This window comes from Alligator mississippiensis, chromosome 1, assembly GCF_030867095.1.
Source record: "Alligator mississippiensis isolate rAllMis1 chromosome 1, rAllMis1, whole genome shotgun sequence".
Taxonomy (NCBI): domain Eukaryota; kingdom Metazoa; phylum Chordata; order Crocodylia; family Alligatoridae; genus Alligator; species Alligator mississippiensis.
Genome location: NC_081824.1, coordinates 149,227,086 through 149,244,833, shown reverse-complemented (window position 1 = coordinate 149,244,833; position 17,748 = coordinate 149,227,086). Strand labels below are relative to the sequence as shown.

Sequence of the window (17,748 nt, the reverse complement as noted above, 5' to 3'; positions counted from 1 at the left end):
GGCAGACGCTGCCTATTTTTAAAGTGAGGGCAAGAGGGGTAAGGAGCACTGTTGATTCATGTTAGATGAGTGAAACTGCCTTGGAATAGTAAAGTTACTTTCTCATAGCCAGGATATATTGTTCAGGGCCTATAAATCAAACCAGCACTTGAGACATCATTTGGTAATTGCTGCAGGTCACAAAATACTGGTGATTGGTACTTCTGCCAAAATATAGTGCTTAGTAAGTGGTCACCAATACTGTACAATAGTTAAGTTCCTAAGTGACTTGTACCTTAACACCAGGTAGAATACATCATCATAATCCAGTCTTTACATGGTAAAGGTATTGCAGAAACATAACTGTGTAATTCTTTTTCAGGTCTGTAACAAGAAGTTACTATAGAGGTGCCGCAGGTGCTTTGCTTGTTTATGACATCACCAGGTAATAACAATGAACAACTTTAGTTCTTTTTTCACTTAAGGTTCATATTATAGCAAATAGTGAAGATGTAGTTTGCATGCAAAGAATAGTGATGGGATTCCTCCAGGAAGGACTTCCACCATTACATTAGACCCCTGCCTGCCCTTTGAGGGGTGACAGCACTAGCTTGTGGTCAGTAGTGTCCAGTGCTACAAAAAGGTCCAGGAAAATTAGATTAAATGTGGTCCCTCCTATACACTTATAAATCATCCATCTGTGCCATTAGGTTTCAATTACTTCTTATTGTGATGTGTGTAAAATACTGGCTTCAGTTACAGGAATTTGTGGTTGCCATTTGGTTAACTGCTCTGTGACTTTGTTCAGAAATGGAAGGATTGTCCCTGTGTAGTAATTTGGTTATGTATTTAGGATGGCTTTCTTAACTTTTGGTTGGAATGAATAATGAGAGGAGAAGGAAAGATTTTTCTCTGAGGTATTGGCTAGTTTGGTTAGGAGTGGTGAATTAGTCATGACCCTTCCACAAGTCACGAAGAACATGGGTTGGATGAGTCTTTTTAGTGTGTCAGACTTAAGAGTGGGATGCGCTGAACTCTAGGAAAGTAGGTGAGCTCTTGTTGGTAGTTTTAAGTGGAGCTAACTCATCTGTTGAAGGTCATAGACAGTTGGAATTGAAGAAGTGGTACAATGCCTTGGTTAGTAACCAGGGAGAGGATTTGGCAGTTTAAGTGGAGACTGTAATGACAATACTTTGACTTGTAATGATGTCACTGAAGGCCTTGGTTTATCCTGTCTGTTTTTAGCCTTCTTTCACCATCTGTTTTCAAGTTTCTGCCTCTCCTTTCATCCTGGCCAAAGCATCAAAAAAACAAGGAGCGTTGCTCAGGTGATGAATAAGAAAGAGCTTTAGGGGGATTTGATGGGTGAGGTTAATGTACTATGATGATGGTGGTGATTCACGTTTTTGAATGTGTGTCCTGAAAGTGGAATGTAGCCTGTTTAGTAATATATTGGAGTCCATGAGTGGAATCCAGGATCTGAGGTCAGTCTTTTTGCCTGGAAGCTGAAAGGCCTCTGATCATTGTATTGATGAGTTGAAGATCTGTCCATGGCAGTGGCCAGGTTGTGAACCTAACATCTAAGCCATAGAACTAGTTTTTAAGATCTATGTAGCATTCATCATTGCAACAGCATTTTAGAATTGGTAAGCTGCAAGCAGTCACAATTATCTCACTCCTTTATATTTTTTGTAACAGTGTGATTCTGCAGCCTCATCTCAAGATGCTTTCTAAAGTAGCAGCTGAATTTTACATAAATCATTAAATTAAGTCTCCTACTCTTTTCTCAAAGCTCATGCACATGAGATTGAAACAGTGGATGTGCTGTTGATGCAAAAAGGTCTTTTGCTAGTCTTGCCAGAAAAAGAATTTAGAAAATCTCTCAATCTATGTGTTGGCTTTTGTGTGTAATAAAGAACAAGTATATTTCCCCTTCTAGTAGACACTGAGTCAGTCATACTTCATAGAAGTTAACACGGCCTTAACGTCATGGATAAGGGGAAACTCACTTGCAAGGATCTGTAGATCTTAGAGTTATAGTTCTGCATTCACTTTGTTGCTTCATGGAGCTAGTCATGTCAGATGCTGTCTGACGAAGCATTACTCCAGTTTTTAATTGGTTTCTAATTCAGCTATGACTCTTTCCCACCTTCATTTAATTTTGTTTCTGCTGTCAGAGTATCTTCTAAGTGGAATATGCAGAAACCACTCAAAGAAATGAAGTATTCAATTGTCTCTTTACAGTTTTTACCTGTAAGTCTTTTCCTGTGCAAAGAAAGTAAATTATTGATGCATGTAATTGAGTCAAAGGAAAAATTACTTGCCTAGGGTTGTGCCAGCAGACCAGTGGCAGAGCCAAGAATAGAATTCCAGGCTCCTGAATTCCAGTCCAGTGCTCTCTCCACTAGGCAACACTAAAAATATCCATAATATAACAGAGTTGTTGTTATTACACAGCCGGGAAACTTACAATGCACTTACTAATTGGCTGACGGATGCAAGAATGTTAGCAAGTCAAAATATTGTGATAATACTGTGTGGAAACAAGAAGGATCTTGATGCAGATCGTGAAGTTACTTTCTTAGAAGCATCCAGATTTGCACAAGAAAATGGTAGGTGTTTTGTGCCTTTTTAAAAAATCTAGTATTGAAGTAATGTTTTTTTTCCTATTCCTCTAATGATACACCTTTTGTGCATCAAAATACTGCTCGTCCATATGTACCTAACTAATATTATCAATGTGATCCCTTTTCCTACCACTTCAACAGACAGATCTACCTGAAACTAGGGTAAAAAAGAAGGAAAGCTCCAGGAAGCCACCTCACCAAGGATTCTTCCAGTCCTAGCTGTTTGCCATGTTGAGCAAAATGTTTCCATCCTTTCTCCCCATGCATAACTATGCCAATCAGTTGGAAGCAACTGGTTATAAATCAGTTCTAGAAATGCTATCTCCTTCAGTTATCACGCAGCTTTTCTTTAAGATGGACCAGCCCTGACCACATCTACTCCCAGGGACTTTCTAATGGAGTTTCTAACTGAAGAGGATAATCCACTGACTGTATTACCTCTTATCATTTGCATCTATTGGGCTAGGCAGAGAATGAAGGATCCTTCTAGTTTGTTATCACAGAGACAGACAGTCCTTGTCCATGTGGTAAGCGGCAAGATGCAGACATGAAGGGATCCCTTTCTGCATGAATACTACTATTATCTGGCTTTCAAGTTGAAGCTTTTTCCAGCATATTCTTATTTGAGACTTAGGGGAAGTTGTTGTTTTTTATAACTCCTCCCCCCCCCCCCCCCCAACTCTCCATGTATGATTTGAATATGGTTCAAATTAAACATATCAGGCAATGTCACACATGTGAGGACATGAGTCTAGGAAATAAACCCTTTTTATTTTCCTGACCAGTAAGAGGAAGACTATTGGGTAACTTACCCCATAAAGTAGGACACACAATTGGTGGTAATATGTAATACCTCTTGGAGCTGGTGGCTGACTTTCAGGAGAATTTTGAATATAAAACTTCAGTTTCAAAAATGAATGGTATGGGGAAAGTGGGAGGACTTTACCTAAAACGAATATATTATGTTAGAGGACCAGATAAAGGTGAAGTTAGCTTAGAGATAACTGTGTTGCTGTCAGGCTTGGTTTCTAGATCAAGTGACAGATGTAGAATCAAATGGGCAGTCAATTAAAAAAAAAAAATAGTTTGGGGTGTCCAATATGGCTTAAATTAGCAGGTAACTTTTTCCAGTAGATCATAATTTCTTCCTTTAGAAGATAATGCTCAAAAAAGTACTTCAGCCATGTTTTGTTCCTGTTCCATGCTTTGGGGCTGTTATCACAGTTCCAAGTAGAGTAGCAGTAAAAATTATGAGTGGTTTGTTTTTTTTAAAACTGTTTACTAGAAGGCATTTATGCTGAATAACAGAATGGGGAAGTAGAGAGAGAGAGCCAAGATAAAACATAATCACTTAAAGCATATACCTGTGAGACCCTATATTAGTAAAATCCTGATGAATACATTTTTAAAACTATTTTTATCATGTATTCTGGTTATTTTCATTTAATTCTGTTTGGATATTAAACCTAGATGCGCTTTTTCAGTTGACATCATAGTCCGATTCCTGTCCATTAATATAGCACTGTTGCATTTGGATTTCCAGCACTCTAAGGGCAACATTTACATGTCAAACCAAAACAGTTTTACTGAAAACATTTTCATATTTAATTTCATTTGGAGCAGGGCTGTAAAACCTGCGGCACAAGCAGCCTTTATGTGGCATGTGGGAGAATGGGGAGGGGACAGGCAGCATAATAGCAGGTAAGATGAGAAGCAAAGCAGCAAATTGGGCAAGGAGCGCAGGCAGGGAGCAGAAAACAGAGCAGCTCATTGGGTAGAGGAAAAGGATCAGAGTGGGGGAAGATGCAGAGCTAACTTGTGGCATACCTTCCCAAAGGTTGGCTCCCACTGATCTAGAGCAGGGGGTGGCAACCAGGGGCACGTGCCACAAGTGGCAGGGGCAGCCTGTGTGTGGGGGGCTTTCAGCAGATTAGAGAGAGGACAGGCAGCACAGTGGCAGATAAGTCAGGGAGAAGAAATCGGAGCAACAGATCAGGCAGGGAGCAGAGGATAGCAAGGAAAAAAGAACAGGCAGGAAGCAGCAGGTTGGCCAGGGGAAAGGGACTGGAGTGGCATTTGGGGAGATTGCGAGGCTAATTTGTGGCACGCCTGACAAAAAGATTGGTCCCCCGCTGATCTAGAGCTTCTGCTTTCAGCAGCAAATGTGGGAGACTACAGTTGTTGACACATAATTTTCTTATTCCAACTACTGCAGCAGACTTTCAAAGTTTAACTTGAGATTTTATTTTTCTGACATCCAAATATAGAGCTGATGTTTCTGGAAACAAGTGCACTAACAGGGGAGAATGTTGAAGAGGCCTTTGTACAATGTGCAAGAAAAATACTCAATAAAATTGAATCAGGTAAATTGAAATTAAGATACTGATTAAGCATATGTTTTCAGCTTTGGTCCTACGGTTTCACTAAACTGTCTAGCAGTAAGTGTTCAGTGTGAATGTACCAGTAAATCAAATAACTCTATGAAATTTTGTAATTGACTGAAAGAAAACACATAGTTAAACATTGTAACAGGCTAATCCATTTGTTTATCAGAGCCTATATGATTCTTCAGGCCACTTTTGCACCTATTCTTTGTGTAGGGGTGCAGAATAGTGTCAAAGGTATTGGCTAGATCATATAAAAAGAGTATGAGGCTTTTGAGAGCACTTCTAGTAAGTGCCCATGTGACTTCTGGTTGAAGTCAATTCATTTTTAATTATTCTGGAACTGCCAAAACACGCTGCATGCTTCACAATACAAGTGGGGAGGTCTAGGTCAACAAGAGGCTTCTTGGTACTCTGACTTTGTCAGCAGAGTGGTTCCAGTTTCTAGTCTGTTTCTAACTTTCAGCGTGTTTCCTGACTTGGAATTTTTTCAGACATGAAAACTCAGTTATGTATGGACACAGTTTAAAGTGTTTAATGCCAAGGAAATATTTGTATTTAAAAGTTATTTAAAGAAATAGTTTATGACTTTTCTAAGTTATTTGCCTTTGTTTCTGGCATCTTGATTTCCTTTGTTTGAAAATTAGTCTCTAAAATTGGAGAATGAAATTCAAACCAGAAATAATTTCTTTTTTCATAAAAAGTAGATGAAATACAAAAAGAACGCTTGTTGCAACCACGTGCCTTGTTTAGGAGATACACTGTGTTCTGGGTTGTATAATTAGAGCCTGCTACAGAAGATTGAGATGTTTACAAGTTTATCAAAAGTAAACGAAATGTAATAATTTCTTGTAGAGATGGGATACAATAAGGTAGGAAAATACAAATACAAATGAACAGTTTTATCTGATGTTACCAGTTTGCTTGGAATATATTTATGCATCCACACATGATCAACTCCATTAAAAAAAATTCTCATCAGGTGAACTGGATCCAGAAAGGATGGGCTCAGGTATTCAATATGGCGATGCTGCCTTGAGACAGCTGAGATCACCACGTAGAGCACAAACCCAAAGTGCTCAAGAATGTGGATGTTAAGAAAACTGAACAAAAAAGTCCTGAACGCTCATTTTAGATGCAAGAGGTAAGCCTCTTTGGTGGATTACCATACCTCATTTGATGCCTTAATACAGAGCCTTCCAATTTTGTGGTATTGAACTTTTACCAGAGTGAAATTGTAGAACAGGGTAGCATCAAGCAAAATAATAAATAAGGGCTTGCTTCCAGTGTTGGGTTGTGTTTTGTTTTCTTCTCCTAAGTAGAAGCAATTTTCATGCTTCAGGTCCTTATTGAAATCTGAAATAATTTGCTTTTTATTCCATAGTATTTCTCAGAAAATCCAAAAAGCTTATCCTTTGGCAAGTTCTGCTGCCAATCTTGTACCTTTTAAAAGATGCTGATGACTGGACAAGGGCAGGCTGTTTTTACAATGTGATCACAAAATACTACCAGAAATGTAAATATAAAATATATAGTGCAGCCCCATATCTTATTAAAGGCCTTTCATAATCATGCTTTAAAGAATGAGTGGTAAAGACTCATCCTGCTCTCAAAATAATTAAAGTACAGTATTTGGTTCCAATCTTTGTTCTGCTCTCCCTACAAGGAAGACCAGCGCTTGGTGTCTTGCATTGCTTCACGATATGAGCACAAGGGAAGGAAGAGGGCAAAAGGGAAGAATCAGCCCCAAGACTGTTCATAGCCTCTGGAGGAGAGACCTGTTTTCCAGAGATATCCAAAAGGCTGGAAGGGAGGGCGGGAGTGTTTCCTTCTAACTCTCCCGTTAGTAGTTGTGCGGGCGAGGATCAGAGGGACAGATTCCAGTAGAGGTCTGCAGCTGATTGCTTCTTGCAGTAATGCTGGACTCTTTTTCCACCAGTTTGTTGTTGCTTTTAGCTGCTACGAAAAGAGGAGAATAATGGGCTGTGTACAGCTGGCTGTACTCAGAACTAGACAAGTAGTGCTACTTCAGAACTGGAGAGGGAAAACTGCCAGTACACCATCTGTGTCCTCTCCAGTACCACACAGGGAAAGATAGGTTAGAAAGTTCTGTTCTAGGGGTTAGAATATTGTTTCAGCTAACAGTCTTCACCAGGAACACTTCCTTTTTTTTTTTTTTCTCAGCAGTCTCCAGGTACCAAGGGATTTCATGAGGGACTTTTCATCTGGCCCCTTTCAGTCGAGTTGATGTGGGTGGGTGACTTGCCCTAAAGACTAACCCTGGGTAGAAGATTTTCTTCTGTTGTTCTGCATCTGTTACCACCTACCTTGAGCATCCTGCTGTGCCTCCCTGTTGGTGACAATGCTGTTTAATTGTAATTGGCTACTGGGAATGACTTTTTTTTTTTTTGCAAGGAATGAGAATGATTTTAAGAGTTAATGTGAAGCTAGGCTATAATAAAGCCTTCTGTTTACCGATTGCAAAATAAACCTTTGTACCTAAAAGAGTTTGGCAGTCTATCACTGCAGAACTGAAGGAGACTGGCAAGGAGTAGCCTAAGGGAGATGGATTTTGTGTTTTACTTAATACCTGCTTCATACTCTGGATTGAGCAGGACAGAAGTCAGGGTAAAGAAGGGAGAGGGCATCCCTTTGGAGTCATTTTCACTTAATTGTGGCACCAGACAATCTTGCATGTGCATGGATCCAATTGTTGTATCTGTTCCTTAAGGATAAACTCCCTAAAATGTGCCCATCAGTGATTAAAGCTTTTCTGTTTTACAGCTGTCCGTGCAAATGGTGTTTGGAGAAACAGACTGACAAAGCTTGAAGGCTATGCAGTTTTTTAAAACATCTTCCCCACTGTATATAACCAGAACAGGCCACTGCTGGAAAAAGAGTACTGTAGGGTAATATGCAGAAGTGTGCACATGACACAGCAGACTGCAAAACAAACCTAAATATTCAGTGGACAATACTAAACTCATACCTGTAAACATTTTCTGTTACATTCTTTTGTCCCCTCAACTTCACTTCAGAGTATTACTGTATCCTGTATATAATGTAACAGTAAAGTTCCAAAGCATGATACACTTACGTATGATAGAATGTTGCACTAAAAGCAATTTAATATTTTATTTTTTTTATCATAACTAAAATTTAACTGTGAGGTAGGCTTTATCATGTTTGTGTTTATGGCACAATCAGTTGTATTTATGACCTGAAATACAAAGCCACTGGCATTGACTGTCAGTGATTTTTTTTTTTTTTTCCCCACCTTCCCCCCTTCCTCCCCCACTCCCTTCACTCTGCCACTTCTATAAAGTGTTTACATGATCCATTCTGCAGTACAGTTAAGGACTTAAGTTTACAAATCCGTCATGTTTGGAAAGGACATTTTTAATGAAGTGCATCTGCCCTGTTTTCTGGCAATTCTTAAATAAATGTATGTCAAAAAGTGTTCTGTCAAACTTTGTAGGTTAACAAGTGTTGCAGCTAAGTCCCTGAAATGACAGCTGTTTGACATTTAGATCTTGAGAGGTTTTTTTCTTTTTCTCTGTGCTGGTTTGCTATGTAGAAAGGGGGTCATGGAGATTGTTTGTCTGTGTGTTTTGCATCCCCGAATGTTTTCTGTCTGTGTTGCGATTCTAGTGCAGTGGGATGACTTGGAGGACCATCGCTGTAGGAGTTCTTTTTTGTGCTAATCGCCCTAGGTTACACTTCTCTCTCTTATACTATGTATAATCATTAACTCGGGAGGCATGGCTGGGCAGTTCTCCCTGGACGGCAGCAGCACATGTGGCAGTAGCTGGGTTGCCACAGCCAGCATTAGTGGTCACTTTTTGTGCTCCCCTCTGAAGTCGGCACCCAGGGCTGGTACCCTGTTCACCACCTCCCTCCATTAGCTATATTATTGGATTAACTAAGCAATCTACTGTAAAAAGAAGGCTGCTGAATCTGTATCTGCAGAGTTCAATTGGAAGCAAAGTGTTTCAACCATACAGTGCATAAGAAGTAAAATCAATGACCCTGAATGTGTGAAACTTTCAAATTTATTAGGGTACATTTTAAAATGCTTTTATAGTATTTGCCTAGCATAAATGTAAAAAGTATCACTCCACCTAGCCTCTTGTGATCCATCTTCTACATATTTCCCCTACCAGCATGGTATGGAGTGCCATCCTTCCTGTCTCCAGGCCTCTCTGAAGCTACTTCATGATGGTTGGGGATTAATTTATATGAGAAGAGAGCGGCTGCATGTGGGGGTAGGGTTTTTTTTGTCTTATTCCCCCACCCCCTAATACCACCAGAGCATTCAACCTGATGGATTAGCTTTAGCATGAAGGTGCTAAGCATTCTTTGGAATATCCCTCTCACCCCTTTTATGGTGGGAAAAGGATTTGTGGTAACAGTTGCCACTGGAAATTCTGTCCTCTTGGCATTTGAAGCTGTAATGAAGAGGTAGGAAAAAGCTGAAGAGTTGGAAATGGCACAAATCCCTGACTGTGTCTACCTTACTGTCTGGCTAGGGGTGTGCGTGTTAGGAAGCGAGGGAAACTGCAGCTTTGTATTGCAAGTTAAGGACCTGTAGAACAGAGTGGGTATTTCCGGGTATGCTTAAAGGTGATACTTAATGGTGAAAAAGGGCACAGAGAGATCCTAATTATATTACTAAAAATCCAGAGTGACTGCATTGACCTCGGTCCTAGCTGGAAATGATGTCACTTGAGAAATCGGAACACGCACAAAAAATAGTTCCACTCAGACAAGACACCTATATTGGAATGTCAAGGGCAAAGACTGCTTTATTCTATGGTCTATATGACCTGTCTCTCATTAAGCAACATTTTGGGGTAGCATATATGTGTTTCAGGGCTAAAGCAGAATTGGTGCTATACTTCCAGGGGCTGATGCTAGCTCAAAAACAAACCTAGAGTGGGGAGATCTTTTAATGTTGGTGTAATGCTTGGCTTAAATACAGTCTTTCTGGGGCAAGAGATTTGTCAATTCCCCCTCCTCCCCCAAAAGTAGGCTGTGGGTCTCTCCAAATTAGCAGCATCAAATCAAAAGAATTCAGTGTAAGCCCTTGTCAAAGATTTTTGCTGGAAAACCTAGCTTGCAGGCCAAGGCTTTTGATCATGTCCCCTCTCTCCATATAATGGTCAGCATGCATTATTGGACTGGAACGCCTGCTGAATATGCTGTATACAATGTAGCATGCATGTTTGTTACACACTTGACCAGACCCGCTCCCAAGCAATGTTCCTTTCCAGGTATAGTTTGACATGATTAAGCTAAGTGCTACATTTACCAGAGCCTCAAGTAACTCCAGAGGAACTTATTAAATAAATAACTGCTTTGATCCCATCTCCTGGATTGTCTTCCTTATTTAGCATCTGGAAGTGGCCATCTCCCCTGTTACTCCATTTCCTCTCCCAGAATAGAGAAAGTAACTGGTACTTCAGACTCCCAAAACTAGGAGGCATTGATACAATCCCAGACTTGAAAGACCCTGGCTGTAGCTTTGAATTTTTATTTTTTTTTTTTTTTAAATCTACTCCTTTGGGAGCAAAGTCTTACTATGAGCATTTCCCTATAAGAGCTTCCTGCCACTTTCTTGAAGACGGGAGAACTTCCTTTCCCTGTGTGTTCTGCAGCCTCTAGGCAAAAGTGGATGTGGGGAAACATTTTGGCAAGTGTCAGGGTTTTGCCTTAGCATCACAAGTCACTTTTTGTACATGGTGAGGAAGGGTAAGTTTGCCTATTCCTTAGCTCTGACATGTAGCACAAGCCAAGACCTCTCTTGCCAACATCACCATTCTTAAATATTATGGTGGTTATAGGGCATTTTGATTAACTAGTTATTCTCATTCTCAGTCTGCTCACAGTTGATGGGAGGGAGAAAATGTTGCTTACCTAATGAGCTTCTGTTTCACCTTCATGCTTCTGTCACCTTTGGTCTCTAGTTTCACTTCTTCCCCTTCTCTTTCCTTCACTAATCTTTACTTTCCTACTCTCTTATAATGTAATCATTCTCTGCATTTGCAAATGTGAGTTTTGTTTTCAAAATGATCTTAAGTAACAAGTGAGCCAGCTTTAAATCTGGAATGGTAGAAACGATGCCTCCTAATCTTCCCTCCAGTCCTTTGCATACAAGAGTAGCCGTCGGTTATACCCATTCTGCTTGACAATTTTTGGTCATTTTTCTGGAATGAAAAATAAGCTAAGCACAGTTCTTTGTACCAAGTGTCTTAATCTCATATATCCCTTATGTGTGTTAAAAAGTAGCTTTGTTACAATGAGTTCATTATATATACTTGATATCAACATCTAAGTGTTTCTAAAAATAAAGCGGATCCATGCAGTCTGAGCGCACATTAACACAGTTAAAGTGCATGATTTATCTGTCAAATTACTGTGCTTCATATTTCGCTTTAATACCATGTTGATAATAGGTTAAACTAACATTGTTTTATGCTGAATACAACCACCACTGGGAAAAAAACTCTTCATGATAGTTTATCATTGTGAAATGGTATGTGATCTAGACTCTTCAATTTTATGCCTGTAAGGCTAGAAATTTAATTTTTTACTCTTAATTTAATGGTTTATGCAATAAATAAAATCTTGGCAAGTTTAAATGGTAAAATAATCCCCTCCCTTTGTATGTGTGTGCATTCCACTATGATGAAGTCCTTACTCTAATTGACTTACCAAAGCAAGATGGCCTAGCAAAGCTTTATAGAAACTATGCCAGGCAACTGAAGTCTAGACTTGGTTGTTCTTTACGGAGGTTTTTAATTGTTCGAGTTGTTTTAAAGATTTAAATATTTTACAAAAGCCTTTGTCTTAACTTTTAATGAGTCTGTTGCTGGACTGTGCCAGTACATCTGACACTTGTATCTAATCTTGAATAAAGAACTCTCTGGATATCATGAGTGTTTACAGCACCTCTTATTTCTGGTATAACAGTCTTACCCCTTTCTTAAAGTTTGGTGATGGTTTAATAATTGTTAGACCCTTCGCAGTGATTTAATTCCTGCTAAAGGCCTTGTGTACTCAGTGTTTGGCTACAGAAACACTAAACTGTGCTCTACAGAATCCAGAATTAAATCTACTATTCCTGCGTGGGTTTTTGTTCCCAGTCTCCTCCTCTTCCCCTCTTCTTCTGCCGCGCCCCCCCCCGCCCGCCTGCCTCAGCATGTCTAGAGTAGAAGTTCTCTTCTGCTATTCATATTCCACTACTGGTGTGAATGTAAACAAAGCAAGGACAGAGCTAGGATGGATTTAGTTGATAAGTCTTCAAATACCTGAATGATGGTTATAAAGACTATGGGCATTGTCTGTGCCTCTGACTGCAGGAGATGAGACGAGTAGCAGTGGTCTCAAACTGGAGCAGGCATAACTTAGGGCCATGTTACAGACTACCTTTAAAACTGGTAAAGACACAAAAAAAAACAGGGGCATTCACCTGTTAAAGGGTGTTAACCTATCATAAGTACCCTCAATATTTTAAAGATAAGCCACTTAGAATGAGGTATATCCTTAAAATATTTTCCCCCTGCCATTCTAGACTATTGTTTGAATGGTCAGGGGAGGTAAAATGCTTTACTTTCATTCTGCCTGCTTCCCAGGATGTATAGCTCCCAGCTGTCGGGACCCAGGGCAGCCGGCCAGCAGCTCTCCCTGACTCCCACCCGGGCAGATAAGGGTCCGGGGCCTTAGAAGGCCGTTAGGCGGGTACTTGTGATGCGTGGAGTGGAATTAATTAGGCAGACGCTTATCGGTTGCAAAGCAAGATGGTTTACTCACGTCAAGGTGGTGTAAGACGGAGGTCAGAGATACTTAGTTAGTTACAGCTTAGAGATCGTCGTTCAGTTATTCTGCAGATATATATATACGGGCCGGCGGTCGGCTTATCGGGCATGCGGGGCAAGGGTACGCCAGGGAGGTCGCAGCGGGAAGACACTGACAACTGATCAAATTGTCAGATTTACTCCAAGGTGTGGGCAGAGTTGTCTTCGACTTTGCGAAAAACATAAGAGGGTTTTGTTTGTATGATAGCCAATTGTTTTTCGCCATGTCATAAATCTAATTAGAATCGGCAATTATCTAGCGGTCTTCGCTAGGGTGTTATCATAGGGTTACTCCCTGTTTTCTTTGACCAATTATAATGATTTATATAAAGCAAAGAAGGCAAAAGTTTTTATCTCTGTTAGTGGCGCAGCAATAAATTTCTTTTTGACGTGCGCAGAAAAAAGCGGTTACTATCATTATTGTTAACTCTTAGTTAACCTAGTGCAGAAAAAACTGTTTTAAATGGTTATTACTTGTTTGTGACATGGGCACTATCTAATTTGGTTGTGACACCAGCCACTCCAGCCCTTTCCCTCCTCCAAAACTCTAGTTGTCTTCCTACTACAGAGGTGGGCAAAATGCAGCCCATGGGCTGGATGTGGCCCTCCAGCCTGCAGGGCCCCTAAAAATTTAGAAAATTAATATATATCTGCTCCTGGCTGCCTGTAAAGTGGCCCTCGACGGCTTGCCAAAATGCAGTAAGCAGCCCTCTACCCGAAATAATTGCCCGCCCCTGCCCTACTACCTCTTCCATGCTGAGAGCAGCCTCTCTGAGTAGCTTAATTGCAGAGAAACCATGAAGCTTGTGCAAATGTGCTTCTCTTGGCTGTATGGCCTGGCTCAAACTGATGCTGCAGCAGGGAATAAAGCCTCAGCAGCTCCATTCCACACAGCTGTCTGGGCTCAGTGATACCAGAGCGCCTAGGGGAAGGTACTTCTCTGGGCTTCCTGGTATTAAAACGGATATGGTAGCTCTGCACTGACAGCCAGACCACCAGGGGCTAACTGTTAAATATATAAACATAATTCACAAAATAATCTCATAGATTACAAGAAGCCAGGGTGCTAAAAGCATCTAGGAAGAGCACACACCAACTGCTGAAACTTCCTTAGCCTGACGAAGGGTTTTTGAACCCAAAAGCTTGCTTAATAACTTTTCTCCAACTATTTGGGTTGGTCTAATAAAAGATATCAAATTCACCCAAGGAACCTTGTCTGCCTCTACCCTGTTGGGGCCTTTGAGTTGTTTGCAACAAAAGAACTGGTCTATTATTTTTTCTATAGTACAAAAAAAAGAGTGAAAACTAAGAGCTGGCATTTACGAAGGGGTGCCTTGAATCCACTGAGGGGTGCCTCAAGTAGCACCTTGTTGAAGGTATTTAAATGCATCCGATTCACTGAAGCTATAAGGGTAGAGACAAATAGCTGCTGGGAGGCCTGGCTGGGCGCTTCCAAGACTAGACAGCAAGCACCTACCAAAGCCCTACTTTGCTCTTATGCAGAACTTGCCATTTATGCATTTCAAAGTACTTTGCAAAGGAGGCTGATCAGAAAACAGGCAGAGACTTCCCAAGACCACTTGGTAAACTAGCAGGAGGACCAGGGCCAGAACTCAGCTGTCCTGACTGATGAATTGGATCATGAGCTGGGCAACACAATTTCTTGCCTGTTTGGACCCTGTCACCATGTGAACAATATCAAGGATTGTATGATGGAATGGAGATTCCTTTCATTCCCTCCAGGCTGCAGTTCAGGTACGTGGGTGAAGGTTTGCTCTGCTTCTGCCTATTCTATATCTACTGCGTGAATGAATTCAGAACTTCCTTGTCTATGGCACCTTTAACCATCACTGAACCAGAGAAAAACCATTCTTGCTGAGTCTCCCTTCTCCATTCACCTCTCTTTGCCCTACCCTGCCCCCCAGCAGTGCATCAAGTCCTGACTCCTGTTGCTGCTTGCCAGCCCTCTAGTGCCAAGCCAGTTGTGCAGGTCAGAGATGGCATTCAAACCTTAATCTGTGACTGCTCTGAAACTGCTGCATGACAGGGTTCTTTGGGTAAATCTGATCTCTTTTATTAGACCAACTCAAATAGCTGGAAGAAATCCTTTGTAAGCTTTTGGGCACAAACACCCTTCATCCAGCTGAGGAAGCATCTGCAGTTGGTCTGTCCTTAGACCAACACAGCTGCAACCTACACCCCTGTAATAGCATAACATTTCGCAGATTTAAAATGTTATAAAGGTAACCTGTAACAGCACCCTCAGATTGAATATTAGGAGGAACTTTCTCATTTATGAGGGTGGTAAAGCTTTGAAACAGGCTACCCAGGTAGTGGAATCTTCATCCTCAAAGCTTTTTTTGAGACCAGTTTAGGCAGTTGGGTCAGGATGGTTTAGTCAGAGCCAATCCTACCTTGAGCAGGGGGATGAACTAGATGACATCCTGGGGTCCCTTCCAACACTACTTTCCTGCGCTTTTATGACCCCCCTGGTTGTCTCTGTGGGGAAAGGGAGATACCAGTATAGGCTTTTTTTAAATTTGGGTTTTAAAAAAAGATGGGAAGTAACATCCCAAGAAACTTAACCTGTTTTGAAGTTGCAAAGTCAAGCTCTGAAAATTTAAGTAAGGTTAAGTACAAAAGGCAAGAGAATCAGCTACATAAGGGGCTGAATTATGATTGTTTTATTTTCCCATAGGAGCAAGACAACATAATATCGATGCATTTCTAGAGTCAGCTAGCTAGAACTAACTATCTCGGTCAGAAAGCAGGTAGCAAATGAGGCAGAAGACCAGATTAGATTTTGCAGTGGCAATTCACATACCAAACTTCACCATTCTCTACCCCCTGATCTTTGCACACCCAGCTTGAGAAACTGGGGGTCTAATTTCTACATGAGCTGTGCATGCATCTTGGCAGCTTTGCCAGAAAAAAATATTATCAAATACTAAGTCCTCAGATGTTGGGTCCCTAACAGTAGTGGATGCTTGGTTTTAATCTGTGTCTCATCTTCATCTTTCCAGGAGTGTTGTAGATCAATTTAATAATATTTTACAAACTTGAGACAATGGCTGAAACAGCCAATGAGGGAAGCTTCAGTGCTAGGTTTCCAGTATGCATACACAGTCTCCCCCCAGATACAGGACCTGTGGTGCTAATCCAGTGGGCAAAGCAAGGGGACATGGTTACCTGAGATATTGTCATCTTCACCAGGAAGTGCTGGACTTGGAGTTTTCAACATAGCTATCTTAATCTATTTTTTCTATTTGGAGTACAATGTGGCTGTCCTCCCTGCTCAGACAAAATGCTCCTGGTAGTTTGTACTTTGATAATATAATTCCCAGCAGTAACACAAGTGAAGCTTGTCAAACTTACTGAAGTTACTAGCTGATGCCTACTAAGTTAATAGATGACCCCCATTAGCCTCCCATCATTACCTTGCCTGTCTGTAATTCTCAACATCTTTTTTTGTGCCAGCAGCTGAAGAGTAATGCATGGTCACTGAGACAGCTAGGATTTAGTCTTGCCCTTGTTGGACCCTACCCTGCCACTTCCTTGGGGAGTCACAGCAACATCAGTGCCATAGACCAGGGCTGTCTCTAGTGGGGGCTGATAGGCTGCATGTGGCCCCTAAAGGGTTAGTATGCAGCTTGCGAGTTCCTGCCTGGTTGCCCTGCTGTTGCTTTTGCCAGCAGGAACCAGATTGTCCAGGCTTCCCTACCCTGCTCCAGCTTTGACATCCTGCCCGGCTCCTGAGGAACGAAGCAGGTGGGGACCAGGGCACTCATGCTGTGCGCACAGCAAGGGAGGGTGCTGTGTTGCTCACACTGCGGGCAAAAAAGGCATAAATGAGGCTGCCAGCACTGCAGGTCAGTGCATAACTAGGAGGGGAGCCTACTAGGCTGCCTATGAGGAGAGCAATCCCCAATTTGTGGCCCCTAAGACTAGCCCAGGCAGCATATGGCCCCTGGCTGCCCAGCTGTTGGGCAGCCCTACCATACAGTATTGAAGCCATTTTCACCCCTCCACTAACCTGTGAAAACAAAACAGTGTTAGGGGCCCAATGTGGATTAAGAGATCATGTTATACTGAACCATGTGTTTGCTTTGGCTGTCTCAAATACTGCAGGAATAAAACAGCAAAAGGAAGAAGGGAGCAGAACCTGGAGGGTGACAACTGTAAAGAGTTCAGGAGAGACTTAAAACATCCTGTCCTAATCCCACCCTGTAACAAAATCCATAGCCCTATGTCACGGCGGGGTCCTGTAGGAGGGCTGTGATCTCAAGGCCCCCTCTCCGTGTCCAGTTGGCCCAAGGGCACCCTCTTTCTCGCCTGCCACGTCTTTGATGGTTTGAATTGGTTGGGAGGCTGCCTTACGCCCTCTCGGACACGTAGACTCCTGGACCCCTCGTGGGTCTTGTCCTGCACAAATGTGTGCTTTTGGGGCACCCTAGCCTTATGGGCTATGCGTGGCTCCAACCACCCCTGATACCACGCCCCAAGCCTCGCAGATGGAATTGACGTTGGTCTGTCTCTCTGTCTATATTCACGCCTGTCTCCCGGGCCTTCTCTGGTGTGCTTCCCCCTTTCCTGGGGCCTTCTCTAATAAGGCGCTCCCCTCTTTGGGGCTTGCCGTGCCCACCTTGGGCTTCTTAAAATGCTGCCCTCCTCCTGGGGGCTCTCTGTGCCCACACTTGGGCTTCTCAAAGGTGTGCTCCCCTCCCTGGGGCTTGCCACACCCACACCGGGCTTCTCAATAACTCCCCGTCTCTGGGGCTCATCACACCTGCACTGGGACTTCCTAGTAGTGCCCCCTCCTGGGGCTCACCATGCCCGCACTGGGCTTCTTAAACGGCTGTCCCCTTCCTGGGGCTCGTTGTGCCCAACTTGAGCCCCAGGAAG

General features: G+C 42.0%; 1 protein-coding gene across 1 annotated transcript in view; it reads left to right on the top strand.

Annotated features, from left to right (window-relative positions):
- The window catches only part of RAB4A (RAB4A, member RAS oncogene family), a 38,193-nt gene extending 26,268 nt beyond the window's left edge, over positions 1-11,925 (top strand). The window contains exons 4-8 of the mRNA XM_006269856.4: positions 362-424; positions 2,437-2,591; positions 4,874-4,969; positions 5,973-6,134; positions 7,775-11,925. Coding sequence (XP_006269918.1) covers positions 362-424; positions 2,437-2,591; positions 4,874-4,969; positions 5,973-6,088 — 430 coding nt within the window. The 3' untranslated portion in view covers positions 6,089-6,134; positions 7,775-11,925. The remainder of the gene's footprint in view (positions 1-361; positions 425-2,436; positions 2,592-4,873; positions 4,970-5,972; positions 6,135-7,774) is intronic.
- The last annotated feature ends 5,823 nt before the right edge of the window (positions 11,926-17,748 follow it).